The 15,445-nt window shown below is 34.3% G+C and overlaps 2 protein-coding genes and 2 long non-coding RNA genes across 17 annotated transcripts; 3 read left to right on the top strand and 1 right to left on the bottom strand.

The window, feature by feature from the left end:
• Positions 1 to 552: 552 nt before the first annotated feature.
• Positions 553 to 3,615, top strand: LOC112177528. Its single transcript, XM_040510423.1, has 6 exons — positions 553 to 582; positions 1,762 to 1,850; positions 2,008 to 2,085; positions 2,175 to 2,215; positions 2,620 to 2,700; positions 3,130 to 3,615. Exons 3-6 carry the CDS (start codon positions 2,053 to 2,055, stop codon positions 3,368 to 3,370), a joined length of 396 nt encoding a protein of 131 aa, XP_040366357.1. The 5' UTR covers positions 553 to 582; positions 1,762 to 1,850; positions 2,008 to 2,052; the 3' UTR covers positions 3,371 to 3,615.
• On the bottom strand, positions 3,606 to 7,341 carry LOC112176728. 14 transcript variants are annotated; one of them, XR_005803003.1, is made up of 6 exons: positions 7,177 to 7,341; positions 6,940 to 7,008; positions 6,755 to 6,845; positions 5,718 to 5,785; positions 4,205 to 4,299; positions 3,606 to 3,930 (listed from the first exon to the last, which is right to left on the bottom strand). XR_005803003.1 is itself a non-coding variant. In XM_024314787.2 (6 exons), exons 1-5 carry the CDS (start codon positions 7,317 to 7,319, stop codon positions 4,291 to 4,293), a joined length of 432 nt encoding a protein of 143 aa, XP_024170555.1. In that variant the 5' UTR covers positions 7,320 to 7,341; the 3' UTR covers positions 3,606 to 3,930; positions 4,270 to 4,290. The 14 variants fall into 14 exon arrangements, 4 of the variants coding, with proteins under 4 accessions (XP_024170555.1, XP_024170556.1, XP_040366354.1 ...); XR_002927073.2 differs by having other exon boundaries at positions 4,205 to 4,351; XM_024314787.2 differs by having other exon boundaries at positions 4,270 to 4,351.
• A 344-nt stretch (positions 7,342 to 7,685) lies between these two features.
• On the top strand, positions 7,686 to 9,312 carry LOC112176730. The gene is made up of 4 exons (XR_002927074.2): positions 7,686 to 8,031; positions 8,122 to 8,177; positions 8,265 to 8,300; positions 9,019 to 9,312. It is a non-coding gene; the product is annotated as an uncharacterized LOC112176730 (long non-coding RNA).
• Positions 9,313 to 13,625: 4,313 nt separating this feature from the next.
• On the top strand, positions 13,626 to 14,977 carry LOC121050761. The gene is made up of 4 exons (XR_005803799.1): positions 13,626 to 13,946; positions 14,458 to 14,594; positions 14,683 to 14,783; positions 14,879 to 14,977. It is a non-coding gene; the product is annotated as an uncharacterized LOC121050761 (long non-coding RNA).
• Positions 14,978 to 15,445: the final 468 nt, after the last annotated feature.

Raw genomic sequence — 15,445 nt, forward strand, 5'->3', positions numbered from 1 at the left:
GTCCTTTTTTTTTTTTTTTTTTTTTTTTTTTTTTTTTTCTAATTTCAATTGAATCAGGTTTCAATCTTCTTCGAGTGAGTTGTTGATAGGTAGAATTTGACTCAGTCTTAAATGGTGTTTGGATATGGTTGGAGGCTAGCCAAGGATTCTTTTGTCCGTCAAGGTGCGCATGTTACCAATTTGTTCTTATTTTGCCTCTCTCTTTGCTAAAACGAAATGCTGATGGACATTGTTTTATTGAAACAGTAGGTCTACTGCTTGCCTTCTCAATTAGTCTCTTCTTTTTTACTCAAGACCTGTTTTCATTTATTTGTATGCAGCCTCAGCTCTATTTCAAAAATGTAAATCACTTAGCAAGGACAGAGAAGTAAACAATAACTTTATCTGCTGTGTGTCAAAGCTAAGTGAAGTTTCAGGTAAAAGCTTCTATCTGTAGGATAAAGATTGGTTCTTATCTCAAATTTATTGAGTGTTTTGAGTTTTTTATGTTTAGCAACTTTTTGAAGAATCTTGATATTGTTAACTTTTATTTTTTTATGTGCAGCAGTGCAATCAAGTTTAGTTGGATTTGGATAATATCTGGAAATACACCATGTTCCTTTTTTTTTTTTTCCTTTTTTCTTTCCGGAGATAGAGCAATCTTGCACTTTTGATATATAGAACAATATCTGTATCATATCTGGTATGTATCGGACTTTTGAAGTTTATATACACCTGTTTTCATTTATCTGTGCACAGCCTCACCTCTATTTGAACACCATGTTCTTTGTTATTTTTTATTTTAATAATAATAATTATTATTCTTCTAATTTTTTTCAATCTTATTATTATTATTATTATTATTGCTCATACTATTCTGATTTTAGTTTTTGCAATCTGTGTTTCAATGAATCTGAATTCATCATAACATATAGAAAGTATGAGTCAGTTTAACTTTATTTCTGTTTCTTATTTTCATATCTCCTTATATTACAAATTGATTAATTAAAAGATCATGTTAAAACCACAAAAAAAATAGATACAAATTCTTTCAAAATTTAGCTTTTCATCCATCATAATGAAAAAAATCATGAGACACATTAATCCAATTGATGACTATACGTTGCAAGTTTTACGAGTTAATAATTCATTTTGTTGCTGCAATACTTGCACCATCCAAATTTACAATTTACTTCATATAAATTTCAATCATGAGTAGTATTGGAGTGTGCTTTGTTTCGTCTGTGTTTATTTTGCCGCACATGTTCTCTAATACAACTCTGAATTCATATGTAAAGTTGCCTTTTATCTGCATATGGGATTCATCACCTCCATGTATTTATCTTTGTGCTAGCAGTTTTTCATGTGCTCTACTGCATCACAACCTTCGCTTTGGGAAGGCACAAGGTACTCTCTCTCTCTCTCTACAATTCATTGTTTTTGTTTTTCTAGACTACACATAAGAATATGGATGTATTGGGAGAAAGAGACAAAAATAGTTGGATACCAGTTTAGTAATGGTAAATTCGTTCAATCTCTTCACTTTAAAGCTAAATGCATCCATTCTTCAACATGATATTCATTTGACTATGCAAATTAATTAGTTAGTCTGCAGGCTGACTTTCTTTACATATCAAGAGTTCGTACAAATTAAGCTTCTGTGGCCTGTACTTTTTTCCTTTTTGCAATCTATAATTTCATCTCAGACACCGGTTGACAAAATTTAAGCTTTCTTAGTCGCAAGAACTTCTTGGATTATACCTTATAGTGTTTGTATTGCAGATTCAGAAAGGTTTAGGTATGCTAGGGATACATCATTCGGAAAGAGTCATTTGAACTTCTGGAGCCAGTCAACAGTTCTGCTTTGGATTGTACGTAAAGCACTACTTTGAAGTTGAGCTTTATTGCATTGTTAATAGGAATTTCTATTTGCAAATGTTGGATTTTACAAAGAATTAACTCAGTAATGCATGGAGTATGTAAAAGCTATGACAACAAGGTTTAAGGGTATTCTCCTTTTCTTATCAGGTGTGCACCGTGTGCTTCGTCAAACAGTTTTTCTGGTTAGATATTATGTACCTGACTCTGAGGCATGGTTTTATCTCGGTAAGTAAAACAGTTTCAAAACTCATTCTCTTACCTTTACGAGGCCTTAGGTCAGACTAAATCTCAAATTCTATGGTTTGTGATTTCAGGCACATCTTGCACCTGAGATCATTTATTCTCATGCTAACGGGTGAGAAAAGAGGATTTGGCAAAGGACAGGAAACTGCGTTCGAAGCATTTTAATTGTATTTGCGATTTTGTTGAACTAGGTTGTTTTCTTTGCTGCTTTTTTGTTTCTGATTGGTTCAAGACATCTGCTGTTGCTGAATATATAATTCTATTTCAGTCTATTTGAAAACTAGAGAAATCAGGTTAGGAAAGTTTTTTTTTTTTTTTTCCTTGAAATAGGTCAGGAAGGTTATGTGCAGGGAGTTGGATCGAGAGATATTTTGTTTAATATATGATTTGTGTCCTTGATAATTGATTGTTGGAAATAGTATAATCTTGGGTCAATTTGAAAAGTTTTGTGAATCCACACACAACTGTCGGAAGAAAGACAAGGACAATGATGGTTGAAAATTTGGCTATTGGCAGTGAGCATCCCATAAGGATTCAAACAATGACAACAAGTGACATAGATGATGCTTCTGCCACGATTGAAAGGGGTAACTGGAGGTAATTAGTTTTGAGCAAACTCTGTATCTCTATTATGTGTGGCATAAAGCCTTTGCTTTCTGTTAGTTTTGTTTCTGTTGCACCAGTTTTCCTATCTGTTGTGGAAATCACAATTCAACTGTTCTCATTCTTCAAACTGCGTTGATTCTGGTTCTCTGCTATCACTTCTTTCTCTATAGTAGTGTTTTAAAAATTTCTTCTATGTGCTCACTTTTAATAATTTGACGCACATTTATGTTTTCTATTTTGTATTTCTCAATCTCTCTACCTTGGTGTGTTTTTTTTTTGTTCTGGAAAAAATGACGAAAATAATGTCCACTTTTGGTAATATAAAAGTATATACATGAAATCACAGACAAACTATGCTCTATATTTGGCATGATTCTGATTATGGAAGTTGACCGCAGGTTAACTCTCTTCTATGCTCAGATTCTTGAAGCATCAAATGATGAAGAGGTTGCCTTACTGTCACAGATGTTCAGGTGAAAAGCAAGCACTACTGAATTGTGTTGGCGTTAGCATGAATACGATGAATTGTGTTGGCGTTAGCATGAATACGACGACTTTGTCTTCAGATCGGCTAACACCTTTTGTGCATACATACCCAGAGCAACTAAACAACTATTTTCTGGAAAATGCTCTAGCAGCAACTGTAATTAAGTTAAACTAAGATAGCCTATTTGTTACCAGCTGCTATCCATATTGGAAAGAAGTGATATTGTACTATTTTGTCCTCTCAAGTTTAGTTCTATACTAACAATTGGAGGTGATGAACAAGAGGGAGTAGGAAAAGGAACAATGGATTAAAGGGAAGCCTTCAGTTCAGAGTGAAAGTTGCCTAAATTTAAGTACACTAGAAATAGCAGCCCGCGCGTTGCTGCGGGTTTTATAGTAATGCATTGACATTATCAGACAGACCAGTGGGATTATAAGAATATTGTGTATTGTTATTGACAATCACTCTTGGAACAAATATAAATGGTAACTAAAAACCTTTTACATATTAATAGTTCCTTTTTTCATAAGTCATTGGTGCCATGCTCTAAAATATTTAAAACATAATCCCTTTTTCTTTTCTGCGACATGGGAAGAAATCACGCTGAGCAAATCAACTTTGGTCGCCAAAATGTTAGTAGCTTGGATGACTTGCCAGTAAATAAGGGCTTCAATTTTGCTTATCTCAATACCAAGTTTAGCTTCCAATTCAGCCACTTTCATTTCATTATTCGTCTACATGGCATAACCAAACAAAATGTCAAATAATTAGCAAATGATTTAGCAAGTGTATTTCACAGGACTCAAAAGGAATAACATGACCAAATGGATAAATATGCAACTCTTTATAACTGAAACAGCTTGGTGAATTTGTTAAACAAACACAAATTGTAATTCACAAAATCATATGATACTTATACACAGAGCTGGCTATACATTACTATGCGAAGTTCAGTAAATGATGTTCCTAAACAATCCAACGTATTACTATGCGAAGTTCAGTAATTACTTTTATAGGGTGTGGCTATACATTATTGCTGCTGTAAGGGATTTTACAGCCTTTGCATCACTCACCAAGGACATAAGTCTTTGCAGTTACATTATCTGAATGATACAACTCCAGCCATTCAAACATAAAAACAACCTTTTCTCAATCCTGAAATATGCAAAAGAGGAGACAGATACTCACTTTAACCATATTTCATGGAACATCATTTACCCAAAGTCGGAGGAAAAAACACGTAAAATGTTATGCATTTAGTGTAAATAAGAATCTGACTATAGAGAAGTTGAACAAAGGCCATGACCAAAAAGGAAAAAAAAAAAAAAGCTGAAAACAAATCAACAGCAGCAAAAAACAGAAGCTTTTTTATTTGAAGGTCAGATCTGAAAAAGCCAAAGAAAACAACAATGAAATTCACACACAAACCATAGAGGTAAATGCAGAGATATAACTAAATTGACAACAAAAACTAAATAGAAAGTAAAAAATGATTTCCAGAGTTTTAATAATCTGCGGACTGTAAAAGAAACCAATGTAATAGTGATTGGACCCTAAATAGATTGCATGATATCTAAAAATAGAAAAGTTAGGCTCAGAGTTTCAGTTCCTGTATAATGACCCTAAATCCTAAGTCTCAAATTCGTTCCTGAATTAAAGTTTCTCATTACTGTACATTGTACAAAAACATGCAAAGTATTGAGAGAGCCTCAATTGAGAAAACCAGTAAAGAAGTGAATACTCTATAACCCAAGCTATAAAAAGGAGCCATGTAATGACAGTTCATTCAATAGCTACAATATATCTTTCAGTACATTACTACCCTATATAATATGTATGAGTGAAAAAAAAAAAATAAACATAAACACAAAACAGAATGAAAAGAGAAAAAAGGGTGATAAGTGAATATATGTAGATAGAAAAAAATCTTATCATAAATGAAAAACAGGACAAAAAAAGAGAGCAGTGAATTGAGTATATACACTGAGAAAAGAATGAAGCTCGAAAGGAATAAACTAAATTAATCAACTCAAGAACATCAGATTGTTCAGTAGAATGTAGCAGACAAATAGCATTGCAAAATATAAAAACATAGCTTATGATTACAGCCTAATTAGATTTTCAACTCAAGAACATCAGATTGTTCAGTAGAATGTAGCAAACAAATAGCACTGAGACAAATGGCTGCTAACAATAATAAAAATAAATTTGTCTTGTCTTGTGTTGTCCCTTTAATTCCCAGACCACCAAACATCTTATCTATAAAACAAATCCCAGCTGCAGACGCTGATTTGATTTATTTACTTTTTTGGTAGATAGAGAGAATTAGAGATTCATTTGATTTGGTATTAAGACTCAATACAGTTTGGTTTAGGCACTTTCACTATCATTAGTTTTTATATTCAATTTTAATGCAGACTTGCATGTTTCCTCAGTAACGGCCTACAGCAGAATCTAATCTCTTCTAGTTATATCTATACTAACGGAAGATGGTATCCTGTGAAATTTTAGACATGCTTACTTTCCTTGACACTTGATTATCAGATAGTGAGCAGCTTGTTCCACCTCAAATCTGGTCTGCACCACAGCCTAAAGATAAGCAGAACATTATTGTGTGAGAAAATACATCAAATAACATAATTCCAAGGATAAGTTACATAATAATATGTGTGGAGGAAGAAGCACACATCAAAAATTAATCTTTATCAACCAGATAAAAATCCAACAATCTAATCCTTCTCCTCTGTTACTTCATTCAGTAAATACTAAATATTTGTTGAAGTAAGAGGTTCTATCCCAAAGCAATCAGTCTAGTTTCTCAATTTAGGATTATCGATCAATGTGTGGAAACATAGATTCTCTAGCTGATGCTTTATCAATTGCATGCTCAACATCATGATGCAGTTACATGTTCCTTTTTTTATTAGTGAGCATATAGAGTATTTAGTATTTATAATTTGGTGGAGAAAGATTTTTGACATCAAGTAATATATTTGGTCAGTGATGTACTAAGTTTCCATGTATTTGTTACAAAACAATGGAAAGCATTTTCTCTGACAACATAGCTTTACTCTCATTGATCGATATATATTCTTCAGATTTTCATATTTCTGCACTATGTTTGCAAAGTCAAAAACTATACAGTTGAGCTTGAAGTGCTATCAGTTAATATCTGTCTGTCTATCTGGTAAACAAAAAGATGCGGGTCTTTCTCTATTTCAATTCTACATAAATCAATAGCCAAATACAGAGTGTTTACCACAAAAGAAATTACTCCGTGATCACAATCGGCCATCAGTTAATAACTTAATATTCACAGTCAAAAACTAAACATGGGTCTGTGACTTTCTGCAAGAAATTACAAACCTTTACATCAAATATCAATGAAAAAGTGCAAGCCACAGAAACACAATTTGAGATCAACCCATTTTCAAAGAGAGAGTAAGTAAATTTGGGCAAAAGGGAACAAAGAGTCACAGTTTGAATGCATTATAACAGCAATAAATACCCAAAAATTACTGGAATGAAATAAACGAAGATGGTTCAGAGCCCACTTACAGTCACAGTCTGTCTTCTACTCCTACGTACCCTGAGTCGCTTAGAGCTGCTTCTTCCTCCGTCAGAATTGAGACCGGCAATACTTATTTCTCTGGTTGGAATTGATATTAATCAGAAATTCAGAAGCAGAAATGAAGTCAAGAAATAGGGTCTAGGGTCTTCGGTGAAAAGTAGAAAGAACTAACAGCTCAGAAATTAAAAGGCAAATAGGCTCAGAATCAAGGTCTTCTTCAAGATCAATAGCCTTCAAAATACTGCAAATGCTGCCAATTTAAATTCCAACTCTTAAATCGTAGATTATTATCTTCAGAGTGATAAATGAAAGAACCCATAAAATAGAAGATACCCAACATCACTTACCGCGCCTTGGCGTTACTCTTCAAGAGTGCTATACACTGATTTTGAAGAAATCAAGCCAATACCTTTGATAATGAAGAAGATCGTGATGTCCAAAAAGGAGGGCTTCAGGTTTCTCTTTCTGTATTTCTCTCTGTTTGTTTTTGCTTTTGGTTGTTGTTCTTTTGCAGATTGGTGAGTGGAGAACTGGAGAAGAAGCTAAAATCATTTACACAGCAATAGCCGACTGTAGAAGATTAGATCGACGCACAGAAGAACCAAAATAAAATATCAAAGGAGGGCAAAACAGCCAATTTACTGTCCTATGAACAGTAACCGAGTGAACAGTCTACAGGAAAAGGAGGGTATTACCGTCACTTTACTGTCCTATGAACAGTACTCTAATAAACAGTGAACTCATCTTTGATATATAGTAAATTTCATGATTGCTATTCACACCCCGCAGCAAAGCGAGAGTACTGTTGCTCGTAATATTATACATACATCTAAAGCAGAAAGCCAGAAAGCCCTGTTCATTTTAGTGAACAGTAAACTGACGCTTTTGACCTTTGTTTTGTTCTGAATTACCGTTACAGTGCCGGAGGGTTACGTGTCATGCCTGCCATTCAGTCTGAGTTAAAAAGCCACCTCTACAGCTCTAGATATTTTCTCTCTCGCTCTCTACCGGTCTACCCCGACAGCTGTACGGCTTCTGTGAGAGTTCAAGAACGATCCAGAGAACCATGAAGAGAATTAGTGAGAGAGTGAGAGAGAGGTGAAATTCAGGAAAGATAAAGAATTCATCTCATCTTCTCAGCACGACTTTAGTTGCTCTTCATCCCGAGACTGATTGGAGAGGCACACAGGGAAAGAAGTGGGAGAGGGATCTGGGTTTTAACTCCAGCCCCAAATTTCTAATCAGAGAGGCACACAGACTGACGGTATTTTTTTATTGATTTCTATGTTTTTGGGTTTTCATTGGGTTTTTGGTTGTGGTTGCCTTTGAATTGATATGGGTGTTGATGTTTTAGCGGTACTATTTGTGCTCGAGTTTGGGATTTGAGTGATCGATTCGAAAAGGTTCAAGGTGAGGCTCTGATTTTGGGTGATTTCAATACTTTGGCTTTTGACTGATATGGGTTTTGATGTTTTGGGTGTTTTGTTTGTCCTGCAGTTTCGATTCTGGACGGTTGATTGAAAAAATTACAAGGTAGAGTTGTGATTTTTTGTTGTTTGAGAATTCGGATTTGAGGTTGTGATAACTTGATCACTTGATCAATATAAGATGTCTCCAGCCAATTCGGATTTGGATTTGAGGTTCTCTATTAATCCTGGAAATTTCTCTTCTCAATCCTGGAAATTCCAATACTATTCATACAAACTGAACAAAATAAGCTTAATGTAGAGAAAGAGAGGTCATATATGAAGGGACAGTGTGCACTAATTTTTAGTTTGAGATTGTTTTGTTGATTTACTCACACAATGTACAGCTGCATAAATTATTTCAAGCCTACCATGCTCATCTATTTTTAACCTAGCCTTCTTTATTGTGATTGGAGATCAAAATTTGCAGAATCAGTGATTATTTACTATGAAACACAAACATACAAATTTGACTTAGTTTGGTTAAAAACAAGTTATGAAATAGATTGCTCATTTCATAAGAAGTAAACTCAGCTTTAGTAGAAGTTTAAAGCCTCAGATGCCGTATTCATTTTTCAACTTCCCCGATTTCTGGTTTAGTTTATGTCGAATATGATTGGTTTTGTTTATTACCTGTTTGTTTGTATTTCATTTTTTGTTCCTTTCTGAGTTGAGTGTATTTCTGTGGCTATCTCTTGATGGTTTTTGTGTGTGTGTGTTTTTTTTATCAAGTAAAATCTGTCGCTGTGCTTTTTACAAGCTCTAATGTATTTCTTTTCTCTTAGGTTGCTGATAACTTGCTTCATGAAGCCACTAGGAATCTAGAAAGTTTGATATTTTTCTCCCAGACCCTTAGAACCAAGGTAATTCTCTTTCCCTATTAATGATCACTTCTTTCTTATGTTTCTAGAGAGCTGTTTAAGATTCAATGTTCAAGCTTTGAGAACCTGTTTTTATTTATTTATTTATTTTTAATGATGATTGCTATGGTTTAGATTGTAGTTTATTTTTTAGTTATCTCATAATTTTCTTAATATGTGTGTTCCAATTTTTAGTTTCAAATGATGCGTTCTATAGTGCCATAGGTTCAGGAAGAATCATCACAAACCTGTTTGTTGCAATATAAGGTCTGTAACTTTAGTGAGGATATGGTTATGTAAAGTTTTATAAACCCGCAGCATCGCGCGGGAGAATTTTCTAGTTATTACTAATATACGAAAGTTCAGATTACTATTCACACATGTTCATTGGGTGTGGAAAAGGTGGTTTTGCCCTTGGCTTTGCTTTACAATTTCAAGCTGCCAATGCCTTCGGTTTTTTGACCTCCACTGACCTTTCCAGAAGTTCCAAGAGAGATAGAGAGATCGGGTCTGAGAGAGACCAATCCAGAGAGATATCAAGGGCGATCCACAGAGAGAGAGATCGGGTGCGTGTTTTTTGCTTTGTATAGATAGAGAGAGAGAGAGAGAGAGAGAGAGAGAGAGAGAGAGAGAGAGAGAGAGAGAGAGAGAGAGAGAGAGAGAGAGAGAGAGAGAGAGAGAGCTGAAACAAAGACCTTTCTTTCTGTTCTTATCAATTGATGCCCGAGTATATAAAGCAAGACGTGTAATCTGCTGTGTTCGGGAAGCCTTTATCAACATCCGGAATCACTGTTAGTAACCTCAGAGTCGGCAATCATGCAGAATCACCAATAGTGAGGACTCGGTAAGAGTTCGACTTTGTAAGATCAACATCAATATCGTCGTTATCCATCTTTTCTTCACATACCCAAACTGATTTTGTTTGATTTTCATGATATAATCGTCTTTCCGAAAACGATTGATGTTAGATTGGTTTTCTGTCATTTGCAGTCTCTGTAAAAGTTCAAGCCCAAAAAAAAAAAAAAAAAAAAAAAAAAAACAGGTTTGTGGTGTTTGAAGAGAAAGAGAGAGAAGAGGATTTGGTTTGAACAGTACCGAATTTGTGGCTTTAGCGAGTTTGCCAAGAGTTTGTGTGTAAGTTTTCTGCTTCTGCAGCTATTGCTTTTGTCAGTTTTTGTGTGATTTGATTTTTCAGTGGGTCTTTTGTTGTTGGTGGTTTTGAATTGGTATAGGTATCTGCGTTTTGAGGGGGGGTTTGTTTGTCTGCGGTTCTGGGTTGTTGATTATTGATTCGAGAGGTTTCAAGTTATGATTTTACTGTATGTTATATCGATGGGGAACTTATTAATAGAATCTAACATGTAAATGCATATGCGTATTCTTTAAATTCCAAGTTCTGATATCCATATTGAGTTGATAAAACCATTTCTATTATCTACATTAGCCCAAAGCAGTCTCTTATATCATAACAAACATATAAAAATGCAATCCAATTTAAGAAAAGTGGTTATTGAGTCAGCCTGTTGCTTTGTTTTGGTTTGTTTCTTATTTTCAGTCATCTTTTTTTTTTTCCCTATGTCATTGTAAATTGTTTTTAACCAGCAAATTGATATATGTGTGTTGTCTTAGAAGTTCATCTCTTTCTGAAGAAAGGAAAACGAGAGGAGGTCTTGCGTTGTTGGGATCGGAAGAAGAGGAGAAGAGATTTTTCATCGGAGCCTCAGAGGTGATGTTTTATTGATGTCTGCAGTTTTGTGGTTTTGAATCGGTGGATTTTGTTGTGATTGGGTTTCAATTGATCTTAACATTTCCCATAGGTAAATTTATATCTGTATGATTTAACTTCCTTTGTTTTTTTATGATTTCAGCATAATTCAATTGATAGTATTGTATTTGTTTTTACTGCTGCTATCTCCACAATGTTGTCTAAAGTTGATGAATATTGTTTTGATTACGGTTTTTAAGTTTTAGTATTGACATAGAGAGTAATTAAAGTACATCTTTAACAAAAAGTCAGTACAGATCGAGTAATCGATATTAGTCTTCATAGGTGGCTTAGAATTGAGAGCTTGAAATGTTATCTTCCATTTTTTGAAGGTAGATAGGAAATGACAGTGCCTCATAACAAACTAATTTTGGATCACTAATTAAAGTTTTATTTTTTATTTTTTTTTATTCTGATTATCTATACACAACCTCATTTATGTATCCGAAATAGTTTCACTTAGAAATGAAATTTTGGTATGATGATCAGTAATTTTGATTGAAATCATAGTTTCATTTTGATTGAAATGAAATTTTGGTATGTGAGTTAACCTTCTAATCTGTACTGATCTCCAATACCTTAAGTTGTGTAAATGGTATAGTATGTGAGTTACCCTGTCCTCTTTGTTGGCTTAATGGCTTGGTCAATTTTCATCGTGGTCATAGATTGATACTTGCTTATCCTGGATAGTTCATCAAACTATTTTAAGTGTTTTGTTTACACACACACAACCCCCCCCCCCCCCCCCCCCCCAACAAACTAACTAACTGTTTCTCTATGTTAACTGTTTTCCTTAACAAAATGTGGATCTAGCCTAGCCTAGCATTGAGCGGTATTATCTGTTTGGCTGCTTCAGCTCTAGCCTTTTTTTATTTTTATGTTATTTTATTTTTTTGACTTTCGTTTTTGATTAGAATCAGTTTGTTTTCAAGTTAGCTTTTATGCAAAAGGGCGTACACGTGATTCTCCTGCCGCTGTTCCTTTGCATATTGTTTGGGATTATTTCAGTATTCTATTCTTCTTCAAGTATGTTCATTGTGATATGTAATGTTATCTCAATAACATATAATAGTAATTACTGCAGCAAGATAATTTGATTCCAATTCTTCTGGTTGTTTAGGAATTGTCTATCTAGGAATATAATATATTTGGGTTCAAGTTTGGTCAGATATAGTGATGCCAAATTTGTAAGCACCTCTTTTTGATTTTGCAGATATTTGGAACAGCGTGCTATTGAGTTTTTCAACTGTTGGAAATTCAGGTATAAATTTTGAATTTGAACTAATGTGGATTATACATACGTTCTCTAAAATAAAAATTTTATCAACTATTTCATTGATGGAAATGCTTGAAAGAGAATATGTATATGGTTTCAAATGCTTGGAAGAGAAGGTTCATATATTATTAGGTTATTTGCTTTTTTTTTTCTTTTTTTAATTGCAATTGAAAAACAAAGAGATATCCGAGCAAAACTGTAGCTCTGAAATTTGATTTTGAGTTGTATTCCTACTATGAGCTATTGGTATATGATAATATTGCATGCTTTTTTCTGGTGAGGAAATCATGTTGAATTTAGTATGTTGTTTGTCATGGTTGATACAAGTAGAGGTATATCTGAGAATTCTCTGTTCTGATTAGTGATCAGTTAGCATTGCTGTTTATAACAGCAAAAGTTTGAAAACAACATAAGGGAATGCCATAGTATGGTTGGCTTCTACTGAAATCTGCTTCACTCTCTTAATATCAACTATACTAAAGGCAGAAGCTAAACACCCTAAACTCTTTCGATGATCTAGCTGCTGTTGCACCAGTGAACAATGAGAATATAGAAGATCAGTAATTCTATTTTTGCAAAATTCTATTTTTGCAAAAATAGAATTAATGATGTATTTATGTTGCGTTTTCAGATGCCTTGGTTATGTCAGCATATATCTATAGCAGAGGAAAACAAAAAGTTTTGGAAGTAGACAGCTGCTTACTAAAACTGGCTGCTTGCCTGAACCATTTCAAAATTGGAAAACTCTGACATACTGTTTGCTACCCGGAAAAATATATCACATACTTTGCAACTCACTGTACTCTCTAAATGCAAAATTTCTCAGCAACCAAAACACAAATTCAGAGTTTTTACTTGAAAATTCCAAGCTGTTGCCAATTTCTTTATTGTTGCTTAAATTGATCTGATGTTAGGACTTTACATATTGATTTACAAATTACAAAACACAATTATTTGAAGTTAAAACTAATGGATATTTTTTTAATGTAGTTATGGCTCCAAAGATGAGGTGGACAAGAACAAAAAGATTTTTACAGGACTGTCATGATGAAAATCATAGTAGTCAGAGAGAAGTGCAAGAAATATCAGATCATCAGAATTTGGCTGGTAGTATATCTGAAGCTGAAAATGCTATTTCTGGTAGGGATGAAGAGCATCAAATTCATCCAAGATCAAGGCGTGGTGAGCATCAAATGCATTTTAACTGTTTATCTGTTTACAAATTTAGAATAACTTACGTTGTTTATTAAATTGGGTTTCAAAACGAGGGTTAAGATTACTGCCTTACTAAGTCTGCTTTTTGTAGGTGGTAAAAGAGCAATATAGAACTTTTTTGTGATACTCATAGATATTCATTTAATATAGTGTTCTCTTCTCCATTTCCAAAATTGTTAGTGGATTTTCATGTACAATGCTATTTTAATGCTTAATGAAGATTTGGAGGCACTTCATTGATTTTGGAATTTGGTATTTCTGCGATGTATTACTCATACTGGTATTTTTGTTAGTTTATTTACTATATACTAATTCTCAACGCACTGTTCATCGGCTTATGAACAGTGTCGGCTCCAGCCGAGCCGTATTGTCAAAAGTCTATTGTACCCCTGCCTCCTGTCTCTTGCGTCGACACCTGGGTGTTCTCAGTGCTATCGTGTCTTTGCTTCTTCGTTGCAGAGAGGTGGAGAGAGAGAGCGAGGAAAGTGGTGATTTCTTGGACAGTTGGGTTGTTGCTCAGCAGTGTGTGTATTTCTTGCTTCGACACCTGGGTGTTCTCAGTGCTATCGTGTCTATGATACCTCGCTACACCGAGAGGTAAATAGTGTTGAGGATTGTGCAATCAGTCTTTTATTTGCATTTGAGGATTTTTGGCAAGATTACTTGCAACCGATTTGCGGGTAATTTCAGTTCTGATGTTGCATGCCATGGTTGCATCTGTGTTTCTTCAATATAGGGTTTCTTCGTTGGCTGTTTTTTCGATTTACAGTTCGTCAAATTTGATTTATGTTCAAAGAGTGGGTTTTGGTGATGAGTTAAATTTTGGGTTTCATGTAGTCTATTTTCTCAAGCTGATAAACACGATGTTTTCTTCTTCTTTTTTCTCTTTGTTCTTGGCTGAGCTTTGTGTTTCTGTTGTTGATAGAGTGAAAGAGAGGGAGAGAATTCCAGAGAATATGTTCTGCATGTTCTCCGTGTGTGTGTTTTTGTGTTCTCTGATAATAGTAATAATCAAGAAACACGGAGAATGAAAGAATTTGTGGTTCTTTTTGAAAGAATTTGTGGTTCTTTTTGAAAGAATTTTGATTTGGGGTTTTGGTGATGTCAGGGGTTTCTGGGTTATGGCTTAACCTTGAGGTGGAGGTGTGTTGAGAACGGCAGCAAAGCTGCTGAGGTGTGGCTTCAAACATCCAATTCCAGAGTTATTGTTCATGCTTGGAGACATAGATTGCTTCTACATTCAAGGTTCCTTAATTCTTCTCTCTCAATTTTGTCCATTGTAATTGTAAACTATTCCTATTTAATGTTAAACTGTGATTGGTTTTGTATGCAGGTTTCATATGCTACTATTGTAAAAAATTGGTCTGCAAGGTCTGAAGAGAAGGAGAAAGTTTGGGTACAGCAAGAAGGAAACTGGGAAAAGAGATTAAATAGGTAATGAATAGGACATAACTAAAATGTTCCACCTGTTCTTATTTTTCTGTTTTCCTTTTGATAATGTGTGTTGATGATTTCTTCTGGATATGTAGGCATGCAATTGTTTTGAGCAGCAGATGAATGGCAACCAAAAAGATGAAGTGATTTGCGAAGCAAGCGAAAAGATGAAGTGGTCTGCCAGTGATATGGTCTGGTCATTATTTTGTTTCTCTCCTTTTTAATTTTTCATTGTCGTTTATAGTATTTAGATTTGATTCAGGTATATAGTTTAAAATTTTATTAGATGATTGTTATATTGAATTTCTTATTTGCATGATTGTACTAATATTGAATTGTCTAATTGTTATCATTTCATTTTGTAAATTCTGCGAACAGTGTGCAGTTGAATCTTTCAAGTGGTTTGAACTCAGGTATCCATTGTAAAAAAACCTGTGAATGCTACTAATCCTCTAAAGTGATTGTTGGAGGTAGAAATAAGTTTTTTCCCCCTTCGTACCGACCTGAAAATAGATATAGAAGTGATCATACTGGTATTTGTTTTTGACAATAGCATGTCTTTTTCATTCATGAATTGAGTTTAGATATAGTGTAATGATGCAGTTTAAATTTTTTGGACTGGAGGTGTTTAAAAATTCTTCTTGATACGTGAAACATGCACT

This window comes from Rosa chinensis, chromosome 7 (genome assembly GCF_002994745.2).
Source record: "Rosa chinensis cultivar Old Blush chromosome 7, RchiOBHm-V2, whole genome shotgun sequence".
NCBI classification, from domain to species: domain Eukaryota; kingdom Viridiplantae; phylum Streptophyta; class Magnoliopsida; order Rosales; family Rosaceae; genus Rosa; species Rosa chinensis.

What these genes read in the sequence shown, in the direction of transcription:
- LOC112177528 (XM_040510423.1), top strand. Translation starts at nt 2,053, where the DNA reads ATGTACCTGACTCTGAGGCATGGTTTTATCTCG. An exon ending in TGAGGCATGGTTTTATCTCG is followed by an intron (nt 2,086 to 2,174) that starts GTAAGTAAAACA and finishes TTGTGATTTCAG; the next exon opens with GCACATCTTGCACCTGAGAT. An exon ending in ATTTATTCTCATGCTAACGG is followed by an intron (nt 2,216 to 2,619) that starts GTGAGAAAAGAG and finishes GGCTATTGGCAG; the next exon opens with TGAGCATCCCATAAGGATTC.
- LOC112176728 (XM_024314787.2), bottom strand. Translation starts at nt 7,319, where the DNA reads ATGATTTTAGCTTCTTCTCCAGTTCTCCACTCACCAATCTGCAAAAGA. An exon ending in GATCTTCTTCATTATCAAAG is followed by an intron (nt 7,009 to 7,176) that starts GTATTGGCTTGA and finishes CAGCATTTGCAG; the next exon opens with TATTTTGAAGGCTATTGATC. An exon ending in GTAGAAGACAGACTGTGACT is followed by an intron (nt 5,786 to 6,754) that starts GTAAGTGGGCTC and finishes GCTTATCTTTAG; the next exon opens with GCTGTGGTGCAGACCAGATT.